Source organism: Camarhynchus parvulus, chromosome 1 (assembly GCF_901933205.1).
Source record: "Camarhynchus parvulus chromosome 1, STF_HiC, whole genome shotgun sequence".
Classification (NCBI taxonomy): domain Eukaryota; kingdom Metazoa; phylum Chordata; class Aves; order Passeriformes; family Thraupidae; genus Camarhynchus; species Camarhynchus parvulus.
The window spans coordinates 94,389,235-94,416,012 of NC_044571.1; the positions used below are offsets into that span (position 1 = coordinate 94,389,235).

Below are 26,778 nucleotides of genomic sequence, written 5' to 3' on the forward strand. Positions count from 1 at the left end.
GGTATGGAAAAAGTGTGAAGCTGGCAGTGAACAGTGAAAAAGTATCGGCGAGGAAAGAAACCTGTCTGCCAAGTTCACCCCAGTATGGTCTGAGACACGACGTATATGATGCCTAAATAGTGATGGTCGGAAGAAAGAAATTGAAGGCAAAAAGGTTTCTTTGATTTATCTGAGAAATCAAAGCAATTGGGTTCATCAGCTTCAATTCAGTGAGACTGAATTAATTAATATAATTAATATAATTTTAAAAAATTATAGGGCTAATAAGGCATGAAAAGTGACTCAGCAATTTTAGACAAAGTTTAATTGTTTAAGATGAAAGGAAGAAAATGTAAACAATTTGGAAGGAGGTCAGTTTTGTATATGGAAAGAAAACATACTGAGAAATGGATAATAGTTGTATTTTTGCTTATGTAGTGGAAAAGATGATTTGAAAAAAAGGAAAAATAAAATATGTGTGTAAGGGAGTGGATTTGGAGGGATACTGAGGAAAGAGAGAGCGTATTAGTTAAACTGGGTACACCTCTAGCAAATTATTGTTGCATCAGCATTTTGAGTGCTCCGAGTCTGAACAGATTGCATTGCAGAACTGAAAGGAAGACATTGCAAGGAATACTCCAATCCTGTTTTTGTGATTGTAGCACTGATGCCAGAGAGGAAAAGATACATTTGAGATAATGCTTCAGGGAAGAAGTATTTGTAGGAAACAAAATATGCACTAAAGGTTTATCTTATGTGATTATGGATACTTCAGATGTTGTTACTCATGATAAAAGCTGATGTGTGCAGCTAGATCAATCTAAAATGTGTTTAATTACAATTGTTTTCAGGAGCTGGAGTTGTTCTTTCCCTCCAGTGGAGGTCGTGGACCAGTCAGCAGTGCCAAATTCACAAACTGTACTTGTTGCATTATTAAGCCTCATGCCGTTAATGAAGGTAAGCAATGCAGATAGCAGAGGAGAAAACAGTATGTGTCTATTGTATCCATGACCATTCCTGTGCCCTCTTTTTGGGAGAATGAGACTGTGTGAGCAAAGGGTGTATTTCACATGCAAAAGCTTGCAGATACATTGTCTTTCATTTAATATTTCTGCAGTTCATTTCCCTGAAGAGTGAGTGGGTCATGTGCTTTCCATGCAGATACCTGTTCACTTCAGAATAAGAAGGGAGAGGCGAAAAAGATTAAAACCTATGTGAGGTGTGACATATCTTATTGTGACAGCTTCCCATGTCCTTGCTCCTGTCTGCCCAGCACAGTCACCTGCAGAGGTGAGCATCCTCCCAAGAGAGTGAAAGCAGGACACCTGGCCATGATCCAGGGCCCTCCGCTCAGGCAGTAGCACATCGGATCCAAATGACTCACAAAGGGAGATTTGTGCTGTTACGAATCTCTTTCTGCTGAATGCGGTCAGGATGGAAAGTAGGAAAGGCTTGTTTATGAAAGTGAACCAAAGACCTAAAGCATTTGGTGAATTCTGTGATGCTTTCTGTGCTGGAGAATGCCCTGGGAGTTTACCATATGAATATTAGGAATGTTTAATGCTCTGCTGTTACCATGCAGAAATACCCTCGCTTGTGTGTCCTGTGCTTAGATCCAGTAGCCATGTGTAGGAGCAGTGAGTGCAGTAAAATATTTTGACTCAGGCACTGAAACAGTATTTTTGAAGGCAGAATAAATATCACCATGTGAGAGCATAGGGTTTTTTCTTAGTAAGATGCAGAGCACACTGCAACATTCTAATCACTTCTTTGTGGATAGCTTAAATGGAAAGAGCAGAAGTGGCTGGAGCAGTTTCCAGGCCTTTCACACCTCAGGTGGGATGTCTAGAGAGCTTGCTGAAATTAAAAAAGGCTTTCACAAGAAGGAGTTTCGTAGTTGCTACTGATATTGTGCCTGTTATCTCTTCCAGACCTTGCATAGTATCTGCTGCTGCTATGTCTGCCATGCAGCAAAGACACAGCGATGTTCCTTTTACAGAAATATGGGCAGCAGCTGGGACTATGATTTTACCCAGCTACATGTTTGCACAGGACAAACTTTTCCATGGCAGGATTGTTAGAGTCCTTCATTTGACTGTAAAAATAGCAAAGTGGATGGCTTGGACTGTTTTTTTTTTAGACTTAAGATAAAATTTCTGTTACATATAAAGTTTCAGACTCAGGTTTTGCCTTCCTATTTTTAATCTTACTCATCTCTGTAGATTTCAGTGTGATGTCTGTTCCTTTTTTTTCCTGGAACTTCTCTGAATTTTTCTAAGTTGCCAGAAGACAAATTGTGACCCTATTTGCACATCCCTCTGGGTGTGTGAGTGCCTGTAGGAGGCTGAGGGTGGTGAGGAGAGGAGGTATGAATGTATGTAAACAAAAAATGTGTGTGCACATCCAGCTTTGTAGCGTGAGTGCTGGTCTTAATGTCCCCTATATAGTCCTTTTTCTCACACCACAGAGGGCTGGAAACTCAGAGGACAGCTGCCAAAAAGCAACTAAAATTTGGAAGACAAAAAGGATACCTTGTGTGAGCATTCTCCTTCCATACAGCTGTAATTACTACCATCAAAAACAAAGAAATCAGAATTGACTTCTCTAAGTCAGCAGACTGTTTTAATGCTCTGTTGTGGTTTAACCACAGCTGGCCACCAAACCCCTCACAACTGCCCGCTCACTTCTCTGGGACTGGGGAGAGAATTGGAGGAGTAAAAGTGAGGAAACTCATGGGTTAAGATAAGGACAGTTTAATAGGTAAAGCAAAAGTTGCACACACAGTCAGGTAAGTGGAAACACAGCAGCTGGAGAGGAAAGGAAATCCTGTGTGGCCTTCAGTGTGGAAAGGTGATTTGGCAAAGCCAGAGGCATGGAAAGAAAATCACGTGGGTCAAAGCATCAGAGTGTCTTCTGCGCTGGAGTTTTGATTTGTGCTCTACAAATTTTCAGTATTGATATCTAAAAATAAACCTTTTTGCAATTTCCTATGCACTGCTGAGGCTTTGAACTTGGCTATCTAATTACCATGAATATAAGCTACTGATTGCATATTTACAATTACATGAAGTTTCACTTATGTACTTCAGTTTATATGGAGATCTAGTCTTTATTTCTGTAGAGACATTTGGCTGAATTAATGATTTGAATTTTGCTTTCTGACCCTTTTCCCCAGTGTTTGTTTTTCCTCCAGAGTCTGTTGCATAACTGATTCTTAGAAGGAAGAATCTTCCTGGTTTTCTGTCCTAGAAGATGATTTGCTTTAATGGCAGCTGTAAGCTAGGGTGCTTTTCAGGATGTAATCTCTAGTTCATGCTGGTTAATTCTTGGGCACAATACTCTCTTAGGAAATGACTTTGATAGCTACAGGTGGTTTCTATCCAGTGATAAAGTAGAGGAAAGTTAGTGTTGGTTTTAGCTCTGGCCATGCTGCCTCTCTCCTGATGGACAAACAGAAGTGTCTGGTCCTAGGCAGCCACAGCAGCGCAGCCCAGCCAAACACAGCAGGACCTGTGCAGTGCCCAGGCACCTGAGAATTCCTGTAAACAGGAGTGTCAGCATGTCTACCAGGCTGCAGAGGAACCCTGGCCTGGTAAATGGTCTTGGGGGACTAAGGTGAAGTTTAACCTCAGCTGCCAAGAGTGCTCATAATGCTGGCATTGCTGGCCCTCTAGGAGTGTGTACCATGCACATCTCTTAAAGAAGTAAGGCCATAGCTATTGTGTCAGTTTGGTGTCAGCATAACATCTGTGGAGGATCAGAAAGGGGTAGGCCATGGAAAGCAGTGTAGCTCAGAGCTCTGGACTAGACAGCTTTAGGGAGCTCCCTGGTGGCTGCTCCCAGTGGAGATGGAGAACTTCCCTGGCTGGCAGCAGTGAGGTGGTGGTACTTTAACTCTGAAGAGGCTTTGCAGAGCAGTCCAATTCCTCTTCACTGAGAGCTAGAAGAATGCAAAAGCAACCCGATGCTACTCCAGGCAAATTTGCTCTGACCAGGGCTGCATCAGGGAGACATGATGGGTTTATCCCCTCTAGAATCTATGAACTTCTCAGTGTCTTTCAGTTTCCTCCTCTGCTCCTGAGACCAGTTTTTAGTCAAGTAGGTTGGTAACTAGTAAGCACAGCTCTAGGATTGTATGGTTAAGTCATTTAACAATTTGAAGTTTTTAGTGTTGGTCTGTGTCCTGTAATCCTCCTGCTTCTTGTGCTTCTGATACTTGAGACATGAGATCATAGTTGCAATCACATAAGCATTCTCTTTTTGTAATTCCCCTCATGTTAGTAGATCTGGAGGTATTGGCACTAGTGCTCAGAAGCCAAACTTGTAAATTCACCACAATGGGTAAACATCAGTGTAATGCCCTTAGGATAGTTATGATTCGACTGTTTTGTGAGCAGAAATAGCACCCTATAGATCACTGGGTGGGATTAACTTTTAGTATTTTTATGTGTAACAGTTTAGTCATGTTTGCTCTAGGAAGTAGACTTTGGTATTTTGTGACAGGTTTAAAGTTTCTTTGATGTGGCCTTTAGCTTCTTCCTTGGAAAATTAGCAGGCGAAAAATTTTAAAATAGAGATGATCAGGCTATAAAGACTGAGGTCAGAAGTGTCTAATATGCAAACTGAAAAAGCTGCCTAGAGGAAAGGAAGTCTCTATGGTTTTGAGAGGTCCTAGGCGTGAGACTGACTACCCAGACAGGTTTGCTCTCCTTGTATGTGTTAAGCTTGAGATTTTGTTCTAACGTATCTGCTAAATTAAATCCTTTTTCCTCTTAATTAAAAAAGACACAGTACTGTCTTCCACAGTATTCTTCAACTAAAGAAAATTCAAATCTTACGGAAAATAAAAGGAGCAGGAATACCTTCTTGCCAAGTGAAAAAGATACTGTGTGAAATGTGGTTTTAGACCTGTTCTGAGTGGATGATAAAAATTAGACCTCTTCTATATTAACTTAGTAACTAGTGGACAGCTTTAGGAAGTTGTAGAACTTTTTATTGGTTAACAAAGTGTTGCATGACAGGAAATCATAATAATATTTCCTTCTTTATGCAAAGGCAGAAAAATTCCAAGTGAGAGAATAGTTTGTAGCTCCAAAGACAAATCTAAATGTGACAAAAAGAATACCAAGGATGGTAGTTCAGTCTCAGACAAGTACAGAAACAAGGTTTACTTATGTAGAATCTCAGGTGAATTTACTGTACAAGAGAGAGTGAGGAGTGTAGAGCATGGGAATCTGGCATTGTAGTGGATTATCTGACTGCAGACAACTGAAGGACTGTCCTGACACACAATACACTTGTTGCTCTTTAAAAGAGAGAAGGCATCACTATGAAAATGTTCAGTTCACCTCTGTATAATGCTAAGTGTACTTACATATGTGTAGTTAGGAAACTGAATAAGCTGGAAAAGAAAAAGAGGATGGTATATTAGAGATACAAATCTATTATCACTCTTAGCACTACTTATCTATTTCATAGGTTTTTCTCAAGGCAATTTGTATTCATTAGATAGAAAAACTTTGGAAATTGTTAGCTTTTTTTTACCCTTTTAGGCATAAGTCTGAGTAATTAAGTATTTATATTTTCAGGAGACCTAGAATTAGAATAGGGTTTTCAGAAAGCTGGCTTGAGAAAAAATGAGGAGTGCAATTTTCTCATAAGTTATCTGAAAGTATATCTTCTGTCTGTGATAAGTGTGCAGATAATAGACAGGTGAAGTGCAGATGCTGTGGAGTTTACCCCATTACAGGAAGAACCTTTCTTTGGATTTTGTCTACAAGACAGTGCCAAGTGGAAGGAATTATTTGTAGATAGAATCTGGAAGCAAAAAAAAAAATTGTGGAATGAACAAAAATCGTTGCAGATACTTCAGAGTGGATGGTTTGAGATGTGACCTCAGGGTATTCCCACATGCAACATGGCAATCTTAGTGCTGCAGTCATGTGAGGACTAACTAGTAAAACACTGCTTTCAGCTGCAGGCATTCTTTTGCAGACAGACTTGCCCAGGGAGGAGAGGTATTTTATGTCAAATGAAATGCAGTTTGTTTCTTGTGTTTTCCTTGAATATATATACTATGTAGGATGTTGAAGCATTTGGTGGTGTCTAGTGGTGCTGGGGTTTTTTTTGGTTGGTTGGGTTTTTTTCTCTTTAGAGAAGCTAGAAAAAAGTAGTTAAAGTGAAAACAACCTACTTTGCCACTTCATCACTGTTTTTTAGAATAAAAAAGATTTGGCTTTCATGAAATCAGTCATCCATACGCTTCCATCTGTGTTGTTAATTCTTTGCTGTAGTTGTAATGATGGATATTCCTTGCTGGGGATGTTTGGTTTTGAAACTAAGCCCATAGTGTTTCTTGTTTTACTTCTGCCTAAAGTTTTAGCACCTTGGCATTGGTTTCCCAGCTTAGACTGATTTTGGATTTCAGTGACTACTGGGAAAGTGATATCTATTTTTTTGATGTATGAAAAATATATTTTACATTTAAATAGATTTTGGTAGGGGAGGAGGTGAACTGAATTTGGAAATCCTTTCTAACAGTTTGAGACAGGAAGGAAGAGGAGGAGACACACTTCAGAGTACCAAGCAGATCAAATGGCACAGCCAATCCTTGCTGGAGCTCATAAGTATCCTCCAAGCGGAAAAAATGTATTTGCTGCTGTGTTCAGTAGACTTATAGTGGTGGTGTTCATGTTACTGGAAATCATCTCTGTGCAGGGACAATGGTATTATTGTAAAAAAAAAAAGAGACATTAGAAATGCGTGTTTACTACTGCATTTTGGGATTTTCACTTGTAAAGGGTTAGAGAAAGGTCATTTCTAAGAGTGGACCAGGATAGTGAAACTTCTTTTCATACCAAGGAAACTGATTAATCAGGAGTGTATAATTTCATTGAAATCACTCAGTGGTTGATGGACATTTACCAGCATGTATTTTGTGAAGGAAAATATGCTATATTGATCTCTGAATTCTCCAAGTATGCTTTTTCTAAAGGAAGGTAAAACAGTGTAAGATAGCCTAATTCACTTGGTTATCAGTGCCTTTGTGAAAGTTCTTTGCTGTCAGGAAACCAGAATTTTCCTTTAGTGGAGTAAATTGTTTGTTTAGATCTTTACAACATAGGCATCTGCATAGCTTTAAATGTTTCCCTGAATGTAGGACTGGACATGAGCACATCAAATTAAAAGGGCTTTACAAACCAAGTCTTACCAGGCATCCTGGGGCCAGTTCTTGTCAATATTGTCATTAATGGCTTGGATGGGTGGGGTTAGAGCATGCTTGCAATGTTCACACGTGGTATTGAGTGCCTACTGAAATTTTGAAGGATGTGAACAGAACATTTCTGTGAACAGAACATCAGAACATTCATGATGAATTACAGAAATTATGTGTTGCAAAGATGATGAAGCTGAGTATAAACTGCATAACAGTACTATGGAGAAGGGAAAAATAAATGCAAAGATATAAAATAAAGAAGAACTGGCAGAGTATCAGTGAAAAGTTTGAGAAATTGTTGGTATAGTGATGAAACAGGCACAATCTGTGTTCACTATATACCCACTAGTTCTGCTTAATGAAAATCCAACTAATTTATCATATCCAATTTCTGGGCTCTCTGTTTCAAAAAGAACAGAAAAAGAGAGCAAAAGAATAAGAGATTTAGCCAATGAAAGCTATATGGGTTTAATTTATTTAACCTGAGATATGTAGGACAGGGATATACAGCTTTCTCTAAGTACATTTACAAAATATGTGCATATTTACTAATTTGGGAGAAAGAAGGTTTAATGTAATCAGTAAGGAATACTTTGTAGTGTATCACTGGCCTGATGTTTGGTGATATAATGGAACCTGAAGTTACCAGAAATTTTTGAGAACATTTTAGAAAAATGAAAAAAATGTGACCATGCCTAATCTAACTCACTGTATCTTGAAGCAAAAGGTAAATATATTGAAGTATCTTCTTTTACTACCATTTTTAAATCAGAGTGTAAGGAGAAAGGCAGGATACTGGATCTGAAGACAGCCAAGGCACAGAATATAGGAATATGTGATAGTCTTCTGCCAAGTGGAAAATAATTAGGGAGCTTACAGTGAATTTACTATTGTTCTAGGAGAGTGAGTTGTTGAACTTTCCAGATTGTAGGGGATTGCATGAAGATTTTAACCTCCAGAATTAATTTGACAGTGAAATAGTAGAATAGAGTTATTGTTTGTAATTGCAGGCTAATGCACATTCCAAGGAGTGATTTTAACTACTTCCTCTCTGTAGCTGTAACCATTAATGAGAAGTCCCATGCACAGTGTTCAGCAGGGATAACCAGAGAAAAGGAGAGAAATGTTACTAAGATTGTGAATGGTTTGAATTACAATACTGAATGCTTTCATATAATCCAGTGGTATTATTATATGGATAATTTTGTTATCCATATAATAAGATATCATATTTAATTTTGTTCACACTTAAGAAATAAGCAAAAAGAAATGAAATTCATTATAGCCATAGAAACATTCTACTAGCCAGAATGATTGACCATAATCTTCTTAAGTTGAAAGAAAAATAAAATCTGATTGGATGTGCTAAAGGAGTACAAAGTAATGAACATCATGAAAGAAAGAGCAAAGCAAATGGGGTATTTCTTTTGAAACTTTCTCTTAACACTGAACAAAGAAAGACAGAAAACTAAGCTTTTCTGGGTTTTGGGTTTTTTTGGAGATACACAGCTGTCAGTTTGAGTTCAGCATAACTGTTGCACAAATACTGACTTTTCTTCATAATATTGCTTTCTTCTCCAAATTCTCTTCTCTGGTGGCTCACACTGCCCAGCCAAATTGCTGGATACTTTGTATAGTCTGGTTCTGATCTTTGCCTTGAATTTCTCAATGGGCCTTTTTATCTGAATGCTAAGTGTGACTCTTCCCATCTGTTCCCATGCAAGAATTTCCAGAATACCTTTTTTTCCCTGTGGCTTTTCGTCATTCTGCATCTTATAATGCCCTGTCTGCCATTCACATGTGTGGTCTTGCCTTGTTCATAGAAGTTCAGAAAGTTGCAGCTGAAATTAAGCCTTTGAACCTTTCACCCCCTTTGAATCTGTCAGTTCCCATTCTCAGCGGCGTCACATACTTGGTCATTTTGGTTTCAAGGCCCCCTGAGATTTAATATCTGCATGCATAATTTTTCTTGTGCTAGCAGTATCCTGACTTCTACTTTCCAGTAAGGCCGTGGTGATATCTTTGTTTTCACTCCTTTAACTTTTAGTATTTTCAGATGAATATTTTCTGTAAAGGTTTTCACCAGTGCTTCAGTGTTGACAAAGTTCTCCATAAATGTCTGTAAAACTGCCCTTCAAACTTCTCGAGGTTCTCCTTTAATACAGTACTTAGACAGAAATGAGGGATAATAGAAAATCCCGGACTCTATCACTATGAACAATATTCTTTCAGCATTTCCTCACATGCTTCTCTCTCTCCCATCTGTCTTTTCTTTTCCTCCTCATCACTAGCCTGGGAGGCTTTTGAGGTCCCCCTCTCCTTTGCTGGCCCAGAGTGTGTCACTCAGGAGACCCTCTGTCATTCCCTGGTGTGCCAGAGCACAGGTGCAAGAATGACTGCATATTCTTTCTCACACAGTACACAGTGGGGCTGGAAGACCAATAATTATAGATTATCACCATGACCAAACTTTTGGGGAGTCAAGAAATGGTATCTTTATGCTGCATAGTAAAAATGCATAGAGTTGTGTTATTCCTAAGTAGAAAAAGAAGAAAAGAGAGAGAAATCTTGTTCTTCAGGGTATAGGTTGAGCAACTGATAGGAAGAAGTGCACTTTTTGAGAACAACATTTGTCATTTACTTACTGCCCAGTGTTTTCCAATGTTGTCTGAAACAAAGATTAGCAAGAACTGCAACTGAAGTATATTGCAGGGGGGCCCAACTCTAAATCCCACTTTTCCATCTTCTAGAGTTCAAAAAGGACTTTGCTTGGAGTCAAGCCTGATTGTGATTCTCTGGAGTTTTGAAATAGGACCTTACCACTTGGCAGTAAAGAATCAGATTATTTCATTATACTATGAAGCAAAATTGCATTTCAAAATGTCAGAAAAAACCATGAAATTAAATTCCTACTTATAGTTAGTGATATGTTAAGCACCCAGTATACAGGTTACTTTTAGAAATATATTACTGGATGAGGTGGATCATCAATCTGATCAGTCATGGCAGTTTTTGTATTCCTGTCAAAAGCCCCCTGATATTTAAGAGGAATTATTTTTAGTTATTGGAAGGATTTAAAAAAATGACATATGGAGGCTGAGATGAGGAATCTAGTTCTTGCCTTGATTTGAAAGCAGTCTGCTATCTTGCCTAATGAGCTTTTATCAGAGGAATGGTTAAATTAGGAAACAGGTCAGAAAGGGAAGAGAATGTAACATTCCTATTTGTAGGGCTGGTGGTTCATAGTGCACTGGGATTGAAAGGTCCCCGGTAGCACAGCTGCTGTGGCTCATTGATTAAAGTCAAAAGTGACTTGCATTCAACTGTTTTATTTTATCCCAATGCATAATTCTGCAAACTGTGGTAATATTTTTCAGTCTGATATCTTCCCTGCTATTTTCTGTTTCTTAACGAAGGACAATTTTCAAATATTGTATGTTGTAAAGCAACCAAGTCGTATAATATTAATGTAACTGAGGAAGTCTTGGTACTTTATCATTTTACCTGATTAAAATATATTGGAAAATTATTTCTGTCTATATTGGAAAATTATTATGTCCTGTACTAGGTATGTAGTAATATAATGCTGCCCAGAAGACAAAAACTGTGTGCCCGAGCTCCCTTTCTTTCACTCCTTTTTCTTGTATTAGTGTTAAATTCCCTCAGTTGTATTTAGTAATGCTTGGGATTCTTTTGTGCTTTGAGACTGAAAATTTATCATAACTGGTGCCTAATCTGTGGCTTTGATTTGTGTTCTTACTGTAATCACATTTTAAACATCTGCTGACCCTTTTTGAAGGGTCCTTAGAAAGTTGTTTTTTCACTACAGATTTGGATTTTAAAGTTGAAAAGCACTGTTGAAAGCTGTGAAATGGCACTCTAATTAGCTCATATTTTCCTGAGCCTTATCTGCCCCCAAAGAGGATATGTTCCAGTTCAATAATGCAACTAGCTGAAAGCCTCAGACAGATCCCAGGCTGAGCCTTGAGCTTGCATTCTTCTATTGCTTGGGGATTGCCTTTGTGCTTTTTGTTTCTATTTTGGTTCAGGTAGAATTTGAAAGGAAAGTGTCCCTAGGAGAAATGATATGTGGATTGCCTAAACTGGGACAAGGCAGAGCAAGTCACTGGATCTGTGGATCTGCGCTGCCACTGGCAGCTTGCTTATGCTCCACTGCCTCAATTTCCACATCCTGGAAGTGGATCTAACATCCTGCTTTGCAAACATAAATGAAATCTCATGGCCTTTCTTCCTCAAGGCACTTTGAATTTTGTGGGTGAGGTGTCTATCTGTCTGAATGGTGACAATAAGTCCTTTGGTTAAGCCTTTTGGATGTTGAAGACATGAGCAATCTGTCTGGAGCAACAAAGTGCTCTGCTGCTCTGATGAGTGAGAGTGAACTCAGAAATACAATGTAGAGGAAAATCTTGATAGATTTATCACAATTATTAAAGAAACCTTGTATTAAAGACCTTTATGCAAAATACCTTCCTACTTTCATTTCTATTGCTAAAGGAGACTATCTCCTCTCTACAGAAGAGATAGGTCTTAGTGACTTCAGTAGAGAAACAGTCCAGAAAGCTGAATAGAGTCCCCCTTTTCTTCTTCTATACATGGATTTTATTTGTAGGTTGTAAAACTGCTGAAGACAGAAGTTCTGTAAAAAGCAGATCTCCATAATACCCCCTAAGTTGATGTATTTTAATTAGATGCTTGCTGGCTTAGAGTGCCTATGCAAGTTGTCCATTCTTGACTGATAAAGTGTAAAATGGATATCTGTCAGGCAAAGCAGCTCTCTCTTATGTTTCTAATAGCTCTTTCCCTGCAAGTGAGGGTGACCATTTATCTGCCAATGCCTTGTCTTCCTCTTTGCTTGTTTCTGGTGAAGCAGTTGACCAGAGTGTTGTCTTTGAACTTTGAGAATGAGGAAATGTTTATGCTGTGTCACATATTTAATTAGTTAATTAATTAAATTCATTTATTTATTCAATTTATTTATTCATTTCCTGAATTATTCCCAGCCAGTCACTTGATCTCTTTACAAACTGCCCATTTATCTCTGAAAACAAGACTGAAGGCTCACTGCCTCAGTGGAATCTGTGTGGAAGCATCTGAGCTGCTCAGCCTTTCCAGCAGAGTGGACAAAAAGAAATCAGAGCTCTGGGTTCTTTCTCTGATGTGGTCTTACATTTCCTGCACAAACCTGTCCAAGACCCTTCATTGTCCTGTTACAATTTTTTTTTTTAAATCTTAAAAAATGGGTATTTTTTTCCTCTGGGTTCACAGAAGTGAACTTTCGCCAAAACATGGTGGAACAGTATAGTGGGACAGGAATTGTATTTGCCTCTGCTTGTTTCTGTGTTCTTTAAACACAAAGAACTGCATGGACTGAGTATGCACTGAAATCTCAGATATTCCCTTCAGTAGTTGGGAGATTTTTGGAAGAAATATGCAGTGTTTTGTAGAGGGAAAGCTTTTCTACACAAACCTTAGTATGAAAATATGGTAGCAAATACTTCAGAGACATGGTTTTTCTTTTTCATTTTCATTTCTAAATATAATTTTTGAAAGCCTTTCAACCCTCAGTGTCATTTACCCAGAGCTTTCACTGACCTTTTAATGTAGTAGGAAGCTCCCCAGTCCTATGCCACAGGTAGGCTGTATCTCAAGCATGCTATAACTTCCATACTAGCTTTGTTTTATTCTCATCTCCTAAGTTTGTGCAGTGCTAAATATCCTGCAATTTAAAGACTACTTAATAAAAGGATCTGATGACCAGGAGTCACATCTGCTGTAATCATTCGTTACAGGGTATTCTTCTATGATTAATTCTTTTCTAGATAAATGTCCAGAAATTTGTGGTTTCTCACAAATTGTACTAGAGGACAGGCATTTGTGTTCTATAAAAAAACAATGATTCTGTGAAATTCACTCATACAGAGTACTGTGCTTGGCTGACATAATCCATAATCTCCAAAATTGCCTGATCTTATAAGCACAGGCAAATCTAAAATATACATTCAGTGGAAAATCAGTGGTTCTTGTTTTCTGAAGTTCCATGTTTTGTTTTACAATATCAGTCACTCTTTGAGGATTCTGGAGAGAAAAAGCAAGCAGTATCATCAGCAATAGCATATTTGTGAGCTGTAAACTTTGAAGGAATAGGTTACTTTGCACTAATGTGGTTTTCCCATAGAAGACATGAACTCCTGTGCTAGTTTATTGGCAATATTTGTTATCATCCTGCATTGTTTCTGGCTTAAAGTAGGACCTGCAAAAAGAAAAAGACAGCTGGTGCTCTGAATTCATGACTGATTAAGCATCAGTATTGCCAGTGGGTCTTCATTAAAAATATAAATCTTGGTCTTGCAGCAACTGGGTGTTTTGCAGTTGATCTGAAAACAGCAAAGGCTTCACTAATTACCTTTTTTGGCAGAAATGCTTTTCAACAGCTGCATGGAGTTTAATTATTTGAAACCATCAACATGTAAGCTCATATAGAATATAGAGTGTGTGAACTCAGCCCTGTTCTCTGCTTCCCCTCAAGCATTACACAAACACTATTTTTTCAATTTGAGAATAAGCAGTATATTGGCATAATACCTTTCAGTTGTAAAATCTGCTTTTTTGACATTGAATACTGTATTTTCCATGTTTCTTCAGGGCTTTCTGGGAAGATTATAAAAGCCATCCTCAAGGAAGGATTTGAGATCTCAGCTTTGCAGATGGTAGGTTTCCTTTTGTTTGTTTTTATGATAAACAGAAGTTGGAGTAGTGCTGTATGCATGTCATAGTGGTGCACAGGTGTCTTCCTGCAGTATAAAACTCTTGTGCAGGCTGTAGCAGTGTTTTGGGATCAGCGTTGTCTTGGTGATATTTGTGTTTTAGTATCTGACTGATCAGATAATCTGTTTCTGTTTGCTTGGTGACCTTGAGCCAAGACACTTCACTTCCCTGTATCTGAGTTTCCCCATACTTAGCAGGGGGGTAATTATATCTGTCTCTTCTGGAGCAATTTGAGATATCTTTACAAAATGTACTAGCTAAGATTAATTAAACTATTTTTAATATCCTTCCTTAATTTTTTAAAAAATATATATTTAGTATGAATTATGGGGAATGCTTTTAAAGGTACTTGAGGGATTTTGACACCCTGAATACCTCAGCAGTTAAAGGGATTTGGCACAGAGATTGTTCCCAGGAGTGCTGCCCTTCAGCTGTGGTGAAAGTCTCAAGATCTGACATTCTCCTATCACTCAAATCCCTATCACAAATGAAGAATAGTGCCTTTCTTAATGGGATCAGCCAATGCTACATTGTCTACTTGTATCTGATGTGGAAAAGGTACGGTGTGCTATGTTGCTTGTGCTATCACTAAGTTGCTGACAAGCTTCATATTACAGTAGTAAAGCCATTCCTTTTACCTGGTAAAAGTTAGAGGATTCTGAATGTTTGCTGGTTGAGAATGGCTGTCTATGTATACCTGTTGTTGTTTAATATAGACTGGCTAACATTTTGGTTTTTTAGTTCAACATGGAGCGTCCAAATGTGGAAGAATTCTATGAGATTTACAAAGGCGTTGTCCCTGAATACCTGGTAAGCCTAAATTTAACAAGAATCTGTTTAAAAATAAAATATGCTGAAGTGAGGAAATTACCACATTTCTTATTGCTTGGGATTGTGATGTGGTTTCTTTTGTTGAACAGTTCTAGTCTGTTCTCAAATAAATTAATTCATTGTGAGAATTGTGTTATGTGTGTCATAATCTAAGACAGCCTTTAATGAAAAATGTTCAGCCGAGGAATTTGTAAAATACAGCAGAGTCATGTCCCCAGCTTCCCCAGAAAAGTTCTTTTATTGATTTTGAACTATGAGGCTCCATCACATCTGCATCTTTATTTGATTGGATATTGTAAGAGTGGCTTGGACCAAAATACATATTTATCATTTTATTTACAATGAGGCTGCTGTGTTGGAGGCTATCCTAATGGCATCTTGAACTATTTTTTTGTTTATTTGTAATATATAAGTCATTTGACTTATATATAAGTCAATCTGACTTTCATAAATATTCAGAAAATTTAAGAAGTTTGAGATATGCTGTAATCCCAGTGGACATCTGAGACTCTCTACAGTGTTATGATTTCTTGTACTGTCACGTAAAACTTCCTGACTGCAGATAGAACAATGGGAATACAAGAAGATGAGCTTCTATTCTGGATCACCTTCTCTCAGAGGATTTTGGTTCATTTTACCCATAGTAATTTTTACTTTACTGTGTAATTTACTCATAGTAGTGAGTTTAGTTTCACTGCCATGCTATTATGTTGCAAATTATCTTTAATTTTTAAATGGTTACATTATTGTAAGTTTTCTACATATTTACTAATACTACTCTGAAAATGAAATTTTTATTATTTTTTTCCTCCTTTATGATTGTTCAGTCTAACTTATTTCAACAGGGTTTGTAGATTTGTCTTTAAATGGGTTAGGAGTGCTGTTAATTCACTCTCAGATTGGGGAATACTCATAAGGCATCCTCTGAACATCATTTTTGACAAGTACCAAAGGGAGATTGGACAGGCATACTTGTGGGTATGTGGCAGAATTTAAAAACTGAAATATCTGACTAGTATTTCAGGGTCTGAGGAGTCCTGTAGTGCTGCAAAAGTCTCTGCTTTGAACAAAATGGGAAATTCTCTGCCATTTTCTGCAGGTCTTGGGCTGCACAATCTCTAACCCTCTAACAAGTTGCAAATTTTAGTTACATAATTTAATTGGAGAGTTACTCAGAGGGAAAGGTGACGTTTAAACAAGGTAGGTCAATAAATGAAATGCCTTGTAGGTGATGTCAAGAAAAGTGAGAATCTGGGGCTCCATCCTGCAGGTTATATGTGCTGGATTGACTCAGTTGAAAAGAAATCAAATTCATATTTTCATGCATTCAATATCTGAAAAGTAGGAAAACATAGAAAAGCTAATCATGATGGTAAAGGCTTCTGGAAAAGGCACACATGGGAACAGCAATGGATATTGTCAGTGCAGTCCAAATAGGAAAGTGTGTTACAAAAAAGGATATTGGAGAAAGAATATGACCACTTCTGTATGTGACTCAGAACCATCTGTTTTGGTCTAAATTTTATTTATCATTCCAAAATAACTCAGCAGAAAAGATACTAGCATCCAGAAATCCTTTTAAAAAACTATAGTTCCATTTCTTCTGGTTATTTCTTGTCAGTCAGATAAAGGTTTGACATTGTATTTAAAGTATTCTGTGAAAAGAGAAAGCTGTACAATTGCCCAAAATTTTAGCTTTGTTAGTATCTCCTACATGGGATTTTACATACTGTTGCTTAGTTTTTGTGCTGTTTTGCTTTTATTTCCTACTCTAGCCAGAACAGAAAATGGGGAAAAAGAAGTGAGATTATTTCAGCTCAGAATCCACTTTATTAATCAAAAATCCTCGAGCTTGATCCACCTCCAGGAATGGTTCTGGCTGACCACAAACCATGCTATTTGATGAATATATTTGCCAGAGAAAATTTGATGTAGCTGTAATTGGGAGCCTCACCAGACAAACGTTGTCTGCTATTTAGACTCAGCTCTGGACTTGATGAGGCTGTGTAAGTAGATCAGGCTTGTCTGACACAGAACCACCTGCCTCTGTGCTGTACCTGGTGGCATCTGGTCTTCAGGTCTCAGCTCTGTGCAGTAATGAAGGAGTGAGGAGTCGCTTCGGTCATGTTGTTCACTGTTGCTGGTGGAATCTTTGTGCTGAGACAGAAACAATAAAAGAGGGAGGAACTGTTTACTGTTTCTTGGCAGAATGAAATACGTGCCTCTTTGACCTGTTTCGAACAGAGGATCTGTTGGTGATAAAACAGTTTTTGGAATTAAAATATGTATTTATGTTGTAGAGCATGAAGCCTAGTCTGCACTCCTTTCATGTCTTTAAGGAATACTTCTACCTAAATTTCCTAGGATCTGGTTCATGATAGAGGCACTGGATAAAATTCAGAGAAGGGGAGCTTAGGCACACGTTCTCAGTATGGAATCCAGTATGAGGATAGTAGCTTTTGGAATAGTGCTGCTTGTCTCGGAGTCATTGTGTATTTCTTTTCTGTCAGAATTCATAGAAGGAAGAGAAGGACTTAGTTGTCATTTTCCTTCTGCTCTTTCATCCACTCTGTATGCCGTGGTTCACCTTTGATCTGCCTGTGGCTGGTGGGCATGATTGCAGAACCTTGTTCGTCCTTACCTATCCTCCCTTACTTTCTGTGCATGTTTTGTCCTTTCGTCTTTCCTTGTTGGTTTTGATTCCTTTAATTGTCTTGATTTGTTTAAAACTTGTCTGTCTAGATTTCTAGACAACTATGCAATTATAAGGCCATGATTTAAAAAAGGAAGTCAGACTAGAACATCAAAATAGATTCTTTCTGCATGTGAAACCCATACCTCTAATTAACAAACTCGAAATTGGCACTAATGCCCAGGGTTATTTTAAGCTTATGAAAACTTAGACCTATCTTCATCACCCACACAGAACTCACGATGTCTCTTTACTCTCCTGGAGACTCCAGGGAAACAGATGATTTCACTGTTACTGAGATCCTGGTATTAGTACATCACAAGAATGTTGCCAGACCCTTTCCCTAAAAGGTTGTGCCAGAGGCACAGATACTGTTGACTTGTGTGTTTCAGCTTCTGTAGTAATCTGTGAGGAAAGGACAGAGAGAACCAAAAGCCCAGGAGACATTTTGATGACTTAAAGCCATCAAATGAGTGTATATTTAAAAACAGATATAGGCTGTGCACTGTGCTTCTGGTACGGAACACTGTAAAGTACATTGCTGCCTGTGGAACTGGCTGAACATAGTGTGATTTTTCAGGTTTAAAACCCAGCAAAGTACATTCCAGTGATTCAGTCTAGTTTGACAAGTTACGAGATACTGCCTTGGAATCTAGGTCCAGATCAATAAGGAGGTACCTACAAAAGAATTTAAAGTATTGTGGACGCTGTTATATGCTATTCAGAATTCTGTTGAAGCTGAATATCCAATTTTTCTTAATTTCCACCTTCTAAACCAAGTAGCAAAATGGAAAACATTTCTTTTGTGGTGAGTACTAATGGTATCTGTTTAGTGTCCTCACTTTCTTAAATGCACGTTTCTTAATTGTTCCTGTCCTGTAAGTTTGGGCCTTGTTTTGGGGACAAATGCAGCCCTTGCTGAATCCCAAAGAGTTCAACTTTTTTTCTGTCTTCTTTCTCTTCCAGGAGATGGTTTCAGAGTTGTGTTCAGGCCCTTGCATAGCAATGGAGATTAGACAATTTGATCCTTCAAAAGTGTTCAGAGACTTCTGTGGTCCTTCTGACCCTGTAAGTACTTTCTTGAGTGATAAATAAAGCATAAAATTGATGTGCTAAGTGAATTAAAATGTCAAAGTGTGGTATAGCTGCCCCATGTCTGCTGCATTCATTAGAAATATGTATTACCTTATTATAAGAGGTCAAACACTGACCTTGGTGGACTAATTTGCAAATCCTTTAGCAACCCTTCTGATCTTACCTAAACCAGATTATAAAATACTGTGATGACATTTATGTGAAAGGAAAGCTATCTAGGCAAAAATCTCTGTTTAAGAATTCACAAATATAAGAATGCAAAGCTTCAGAGCCCTGGAATGAACACTTATTTCTTGTGGATGCTAGTGTGATCACATGTTAATTCACTTCAGTCTGTGGCATTCTCCTAGGATGAAACTGAAAGGAGAATAGGTTCCTTTGATTTTTAGAAGGAAGCAAACAAAAAAGTGTGTCAAAGTTCTTATACCTGTTCGCTTCTAGCTTTTGTTTTTCATTTCTTGAGGTGTATAATTACATGTGTGTAATACTGTGTGCAATTTGAAGACACGTGTAAGTACTGTATCAAAAAGTTTGCAGATTTCTGTTAAACAGTGAAGGCTGCTCTACACACAAGAAGAATGAGGTGAAAGGCGCGATGGAGGCAGTAAAGTCAGGGCTTGTATGTTTTTCTTGTTATTATTTAATGTTTTAGTGGCAGACTTGAGGCAAGTCACCAATCTTCTTGGAAAATAATCACACAAATGAATGTTTGAAGGGGAGAACAAGTGATTCAGGATGTTTTTCTTCAGATACAGAGTTTTCATTATAGAAAGCACAGGTTAAAGGCATTATCCAAACTTTTATTGCCTTTTCTGTTTGGTAACATTCAAATATTTCCCTGCTGGGTTAGCATCTTGTAAACAGAGCATAAGCCATTTATCTGACTTAGTTTTAACTGTAGGATGGTATATCAGTAGTAATGTACACAATGTAGTGGTTTTGGTTTCAAATTCCATGTTTAAGGTTACTGGTCTTTAAAACAATCAAAGATAGAGTCATTTTATTTGGGCCTATTACATCCTTTTCATATGTCTGCTTGTTTAATACCTGATAAATTAAAATCAACGTATGCTTGCAAACATCACAGTGGCTTTTATTTATGAAAGACAATTGTTTCTATATAAGGGGAATTTCATTGGCTTTCCTTACTCACATGAAAAACTGTAATAAATATGCAATGTGTGTTAGCAGCTATCGATGAGCTGAGGAACTGAGGGATGTAAAAACTGATGGGTTTTCTGGGTAACAGGAGAAAACCGCAGAGGAGGGAACTAATTTCCTGTCTCCCAGATCTCTTGCTCCTCAGTGACCTAGTGATGCTGTTTCTGTTTCCCTGGTAATGGTTTAATGTCTGACTTGTGAAGTGAAAATGAGTACCTGCCTGCTTCTAGTGGAAGCACAGGCTGTAAGTTTTGGACGCTGACTTCAGAGCAGTTCCACTAATGGTATGTTTGGAAGACAGTGTTGTATTTCTGTGCTCTGTTTTCTGTATAAATTGCAAATTAATTGATTCACCAAGCACATAAAGCCTGTACAGATGCTCTCAAGACTAATCATTGCCTGAAGTTAATCTGTCTCTTCAGACAGTGTTTGTAGCTTGTCCCCGAGGATAAAGGGGCTTTTGTCATTCCCAGCTGGAATTGCCAGAGAAGCTCACACCTGCACTTTGTGGTTACAATATTTGTCTAAAATAGGAGTAGCAGAAACCATAACAGCAGTTTCATTACTGAAAGAGGTTATATGCAGACCATGAAGATAATTTGGACTTGATTGATATTCTAGTGGTTAAGGAACGTCTAAGTGTCATGCAAATAGTGCATTATCATTAAGAGATCTGGATCTCTTTATAGCTTGTCTTTTTACATATGCTAGATTCTGATGTGTGTGCAGTCTGTTCAAAAATACAGGAGAAGACCAAGTTCACTACAAAAATTGACTCATTTGGGTCACTTTTGCTCCTGTTAAAGAGTACCTTATCTGCCATTGTAATCACTGTCATTGCTTTCAAGGCAAAGTGCTATTTGAAGTGAGTGAAGGTGTTGGAATTTGACTTATATAATGAATCTTTGCCAATCCCCTGTTCTGTTAATTATATCTTAAATACATAACAAATATAATTATTACTTTGTGGCGCATCAGATATCTAAACCGGGTGTGAATGTTAACAGCCCTTTCAGTCTGTTCTTGGTTTTACAGGATGTATAGGGCTTAAGAAAGAATTAGAATTCTTCTATTTTGAAGATCAGACTTCATTAAGATAATTTATAACAAGTGTATAATGCTAAAAATGAACTGGAACTCTGGGCTATTTTCTATAATGGGTAATAGTTTGTTAGCACTGCAGGTCAGTAAAGCTCTCTGCCAAAAATACCCTTCATTATAAACCACCTTATAAATAATTTATTGAAACCTCCTCTGTGGTAGTAGGGAAGACAACTAAACAAAAAACCTGGTTTGAGCCTCTTGGTAATCATGTGTGAAGACCGTATCAGACCTGGAAAGCAGGTGATGGAATAAAGATACTTCTCTGGGAAGAGCTGTGCTTGCTGAACGTACTCACTCCCAAAATTACTGTGGTCTGATCGGAGGGTTCAGTGTGGCAGATTTCTGGCTTGTGGAACACTTGTCCCCAGTAGATAGTACATGCAGTAGGATATATGCCTTTCTGCAGATCCTGCTGCTCCTTGCATCCTTCTTGTATGCTGGCACTTTTCTGCTGAATGTCTGCCTGGCTCACTGTACTCTTGGTGTGCTGTCAGCCTCTTTAATCATAGGTCATTCTTTTGTGTCATTGGTGGTCACACCTCAGGCCTTTCTGTAGTCCAGTTGTGATGCTTGTTTTTGTGTTCCAGTTGCATTTTCTAGTCAGGTCTCAGGCTCCTTCTATGCCTTGCTCTTGATGTCCCTCTGTGCCTCTTCCTCTCTGCCCTGGTTTGCCTCTGTGGCTAATATGTGGGCCGTGGAAGTGGAAGGTTCTCTCTACATCTGCTCTAACAGTTGTTTACTCTTTACTTATTTTTGCAGTACCGCTGTAAAAGGCCAGCAGTCATACTGATGCCCATCTTGAAAATGTTTATTTGCAATGTTAATAAGAGCTGTTTAAAAAGGTGTCTGAATGTCACACAAGACTGCAGCTTTTCAGGGAGGGGAGGCATCCTCAGACTGCTATGCACACAAAACTATAAGTTTTGAAATGCTGACATCCTATGAGCAGCTGAGAACTTTTGTTCAGATATTTAAATTACAAATAAGAATGGGGGTTTGTGAAATTACTTCAGGTCCCACTGATTTTCATGTTGTGTCTGGATCATTTAAGCCCTTTAAATTACACATTTTTTTTGCTGGATGCTATTTCACTGTGTTTCTATTGGTGCAGTTGAAAAAAAGGAAAAAAATTGAAAGGAAAAAAAAATTTAAATTTCACCTATGACAAAGAGATAGCTGTTCTAGAAAGCTAGGAAGAGGACTTAAAAGTTAATTAAATCTGATTCTTACAGAACACTTGTCTTTTCAACTTTCAGTGCACACTGTTACTTGGAGGTAAAAGTTATTAACTGGACCAAAGTCTGACAGAAATGAAGTTGTGTTTCTCCTTCATTGTAAGGAAATGAAGATGCTTGGAGGGGTAGGGTTAAATGCAGCACAGTGTGCATTATGAAAAAAGCTGTTTTAAGTTCAGTAAGGAAAAAAAAGAAAGCAACCTATTCTGCATTGATTTAGCTTGCTTTAACATGGACCGGGTTGTAAAATCTGTAATGGAAAACCTTGGAACAAGGGGAAGGTGGCCAGGGAATCCTGTCACCACTTGAGTTTGCTGGCATTGATATTTCATTTCACTAATGTTTGTATATTCTGGGCCTCTGGAGCAGTCAGAGGCTTTTTGTTATTACTTAGGTCTGAAGCTACAGCTTTAGTTTTCACATCTTTGTGCAGCTTCTATATTGAAGTAACTGCTTGGTACCATTTTGTCATGGAGTTGTCAGGATGATTACTTAGTATTCATAAAACACTTGAAAAACGCTGTAGAAATTAAGGTGGGGGTTTTTTGTTTTGGTTTTTTTTGAACTTTGTTCATATGCAAATTAAAAAGTTGGTTATAATACATTATTCCAAGAGTCTACATCAGCTACATGTTCCTGGCTGACTGCATAAATTTTAGTATTCCTAAGAGCTTTTACTTGGAATTGGCAGTACACTAAACGTGACTCAAGTCCCTTCTGTTGTGAGATATTATTAAAGTGATGGGGTGTGCTGCAATATTTCTGTATCCTGTGGACTGAAAGGGGATTTTCATACGCTTGCTTTAAATCCTAACCTGCATTCTTTTTACACTGGGGATTTGCACCTCTAAGTGTAACAATGTATCAAGTCATTTGTACTTTTGCATGAAAGAGCTGAAAGGGAGATTAGATGGTTTAAAACAAAGCAGTGAACTGAAAGAACTGGAGTCTGCTTTAGCTCCATTCCTGACCTCGCTGTGTGACCTTGGACAAAAAGTTCAATATCTTTCTGCCTCAGTTATTCACATCAGTTAAACAGGGAAAGCTATGAGCCAAAGAGCACTGTTGCTGTAAGATTTTTGTTTTTATAGACCTCCTGTGAATCTCTAGCAGTGAAAAACAGGTATATGTGAGGCCTTATATGTTCCTAGAGCTACATTATCAGCACAACATTTTCATGGTGCATCATGTAAAGAATAGTTCAGTGGAAGATGTAAAGGAATATGAAGGCTATTTTTGAGCTTCCAAGTACTCGTTTTCTATTAGTACCTCTATAGCTATTTCAGTGTGGATTCTCCCTATAGCCTAGTGAGCCCTGATGAGAGTGTTGATAATGAAGTACATAATGTCTTTCAAGAGAAATAAGATTGTTTTAATCGAACTCTTTATTGAAGAAGATTTTAATATAATTGATTATCTGCTCAGATAGTCTGAGTCATGTAATAAAAATAAAAACTTTAATTCAGGTGCAGACTGTTACTAGCTTGAGTAGTAAACAGACCAATCAATACCAGTTACAATATCCTGCTGTTTAAGCCAGCAATAGGAAAGACATGATTGAATTGTTTAGAAGTTATTTAGGGTCAATCATCTGACTCTGTCTATTCAGTTTTTAATTTCTACATTAATTTCTGCAGGCCTAATGAAAAAGTGTTCTAGACAGCACTAAGGCTCTTAGTTGGTAGACAGGGTAGTTTTTATCTGCGGAGGTGCATTCTTCCCTCTAGTGCAGCCCCCTTTTTCTGAGCTGGCACTGCTGATTCCTAAAGCCCAAGGTATCTGTAAGTTCAGGACTTCTCCTGCCTTTGTCCATGTCACCTCTTTGTGCACAGGCAGGGGATCTAGAAGATAGGAAGTGCTGAGATAGCTGTGCTCTAATGACCCTTAGCTGCAATGTGACTGCAACTAGGCGTTGTCACCACTGTTTTAGACTGTCCGTATATTGGTGTATGATTTGAAATTTACCTCCAGCAGTATTACAGTTTCTTGCCAGAGACAAGCCTATATCTGTGGATGCCAAACACTGCACCTGTGGTAGTGAATGGCTTTCCCTGGTTTAAAATGCATGGAATCTGCACTGGCTGCACCAGGAACAAAACTCATAATTGTTTGTTCTTCCTCTCAAAGCTCTGTGTAGCCCTGGGAGCAGCTGAGAGTCAAGAATCCAATAAGTAATTTTTACAGGCATGAATTCAGTGATCATAGTAAGTTCTCCTGATGACTTTTTTGCTTCTGAATATGTACTGCAGAGGTCTGGCAGGCCTTGATACCCACCCTACGCCTGCTGCCCTATTTTCTTTGATCACATATATATGTCCTTTGTAGTGGCATGGATGATCTGCTCACAATTTTGAAGTGACCAGCTTAGAGCTGTGTTTCTTGCAGACTGTCTCCTCCAAGCCGCTCTTTGCAGGTGATGGGCAGGTGTTTGATGGCAAGAGGGATTTCAGCCCCAGGGCAATATGTCTTTGTGCAAAGATTAGAACAAAAATCAGAGCAGTAGTAGTGGAGGAGCCCTTTACTTGCAAGTGGTTTGCTTTTAGATGTGGCTTGTTGTTGCCACAAGGTTGCTGTCATATGATGGCTGTTCAGTGTCATGTGGAGCTGGAGCTTGTAGGCTCACTTTGATTCTTGATGGCTAGATTGAAATTTGCTGTTATTAGTGGTGACTGACAGTCTCCATCAGGAGACTAAATATTGACAGAGCCCTCAAGACCTAACTCTACTTTAAATCCAGTATGATTGAGGCATGTTGGCAAAGTTACAGTTGGAAAAAAAATGCTTTTATCTGCCACTCCTTGTCTGCTGCTCCAGAGCTACTGAACTTGAATGTGTTATCAATGCAACTGTTGCTGCCTAAACACATCCTGGATGTGAGCTCACTGGACTTGAGTTCAGTGGTCTCAAATTTGAGTAATTTGCTAAAATAGTTAATAAAAGATACTGCACTGTCTATTACCAGGGCCACTGCCACCACAGAGGCATGATACTGAAGAGTTTGCTGCTTTTGTCCTCTGGAGAGAAGGTGTTTATGCCCTCTGGGGAGGACTGAGAGTATATTTGCATCTCATTTCCAGTTGCTGCAATGCCTTTTTTTATAATTAGTTGACTACCAAAACCCCTCTAGCCTATGTAGTAGGGGTTTTTTTTTTTTGGAGTTTCTTCTGCTACCTGACATTATGATATTTTAGTATCCTCTGATGACAAGACATGTTTTAAACTGATTTCTGGAGATTTGCAGGAAGTTACAATATTTTGTCAAAGATTCTGTATGTCCTTCTAGAAAGTAGCATCAGCTTCAGAATCTTCAGTGCTCTCATCTGCGTTTGTCTTTCCCTTATGTCAGTCTATCTCTGGCTTGGAAGTGTTTCTTTCGGGGTACCTCTCACCTCGTTCCAGGCTGGAATAACTTGCCCTCTTTTAGCAATAGGAGTGAAACTTAACATGAGCCCAGAGACTGAAGGAAAGCAGAGCTGTGCCACAGAGCATTTACAGCATTGGTTACTGATCTTCCTTGACTTGCTGAACTACCATGGAGATCTCCTAGTTACTCTGCAGAATGGCTAATGTGCCAGGATGTCCTGGAGCTGGATGTTTGGGCCTTTCCCGAAAAGTGTCACAGGACTAGCCATTTTGGTAAGGGTTTAAGCTGCACCTAGAATATTTACTTTTTAAGAAAACTCAATTTTTTTGGTCAAGACCTTGGTACTGATCAGCTCTGCAGACGCACAAAGACTTATAATCTGATCTGAAATAATAAAGACTAATTGCATCTGTACGTAGGTGGGAATGAAGACTGAAAGACTGGCTTAGAAATCATAAAGGCTCCCTTTGCACTCAGACTGAGCACAAATCAAATAAGTAGGTGTGTGTTATTAAAGAATTGTTTATTTTAAGCAGCTGTGATGAACACAGGATTCTTATAAATGCTGTAAGTTACATAAATTTGTCTATTCAGCCTTGAGGAGGTGTGTTTTTTGTGATTGCAGAGAGTTTTGGTAATAACTATCCATCTGTGGGTCTTGTTCTGCAAAATGAATGCTTCCACACCCTGTTTGCATTGGATCTTCCTGGTAATGTTCTCTCCAAGCTTTGAATAAATGCCATGCTTCAGGGTGGTGTTACTGATTTAGTATCTCATACTGATGGCTCATATTTTATTTTAAAAGTGACCACACAAAGTTTTAGAAGTGCTTGCCTAGTTTCTTTCAGCATTTGCTTGGTTTGTGTCTAAATAATACAAAATCAATATATCATATCTTTGTTGTATCTCTGCTTAGGTATTTTAGATGGATTAAAGGGAAAAGTTTTGGTTCCCGCTACTGTAGAGAAAGAGGTAGGCTTCTAACATAGCCTCTGATTATGTGATGTCAGCCTAGTATAGACAAATATACAAGGTAATCCTTCACTGCTAGGTTGATCAAATGTAGTCTGCAGGGTTCTCTCCAGGACTTGTTTCTCACAGCTGCACTGGATTACAATGTGATTTACCTGGCCTGTGGGAGGGTTTTAATACTGTTTAAAAATAAGAGTATACCCCCCGTCATGAAAACAGTCTTTGTCATTAATACAAATAGCTGATCATCAGACCTTTTAGGTTGTAGTGTCCTCCTGCAGTCAGAGGATGTCTGTCTCCCTTTCTTTTCATTTTTTTAGTATTTTTTCTCCCTTCATTTTCC

The 26,778-nt window shown here is 38.4% G+C and overlaps 1 protein-coding gene across 6 annotated transcripts in view; it reads left to right on the forward strand.

Annotated features, from left to right (window-relative positions):
- NME7 (NME/NM23 family member 7) overlaps positions 1-26,778 on the forward strand; it is an 89,208-nt gene that overhangs the window by 34,988 nt on the left and 27,442 nt on the right. For all 6 annotated transcript variants that reach the window (XM_030948993.1, XM_030949080.1, XM_030948908.1 and 3 more), the window contains 4 exons: positions 831-936; positions 13,859-13,923; positions 14,723-14,791; positions 18,471-18,572. In XM_030948993.1, the coding sequence (XP_030804853.1) occupies positions 831-936; positions 13,859-13,923; positions 14,723-14,791; positions 18,471-18,572 (342 nt within the window). The remainder of the gene's footprint in view (positions 1-830; positions 937-13,858; positions 13,924-14,722; positions 14,792-18,470; positions 18,573-26,778) is intronic.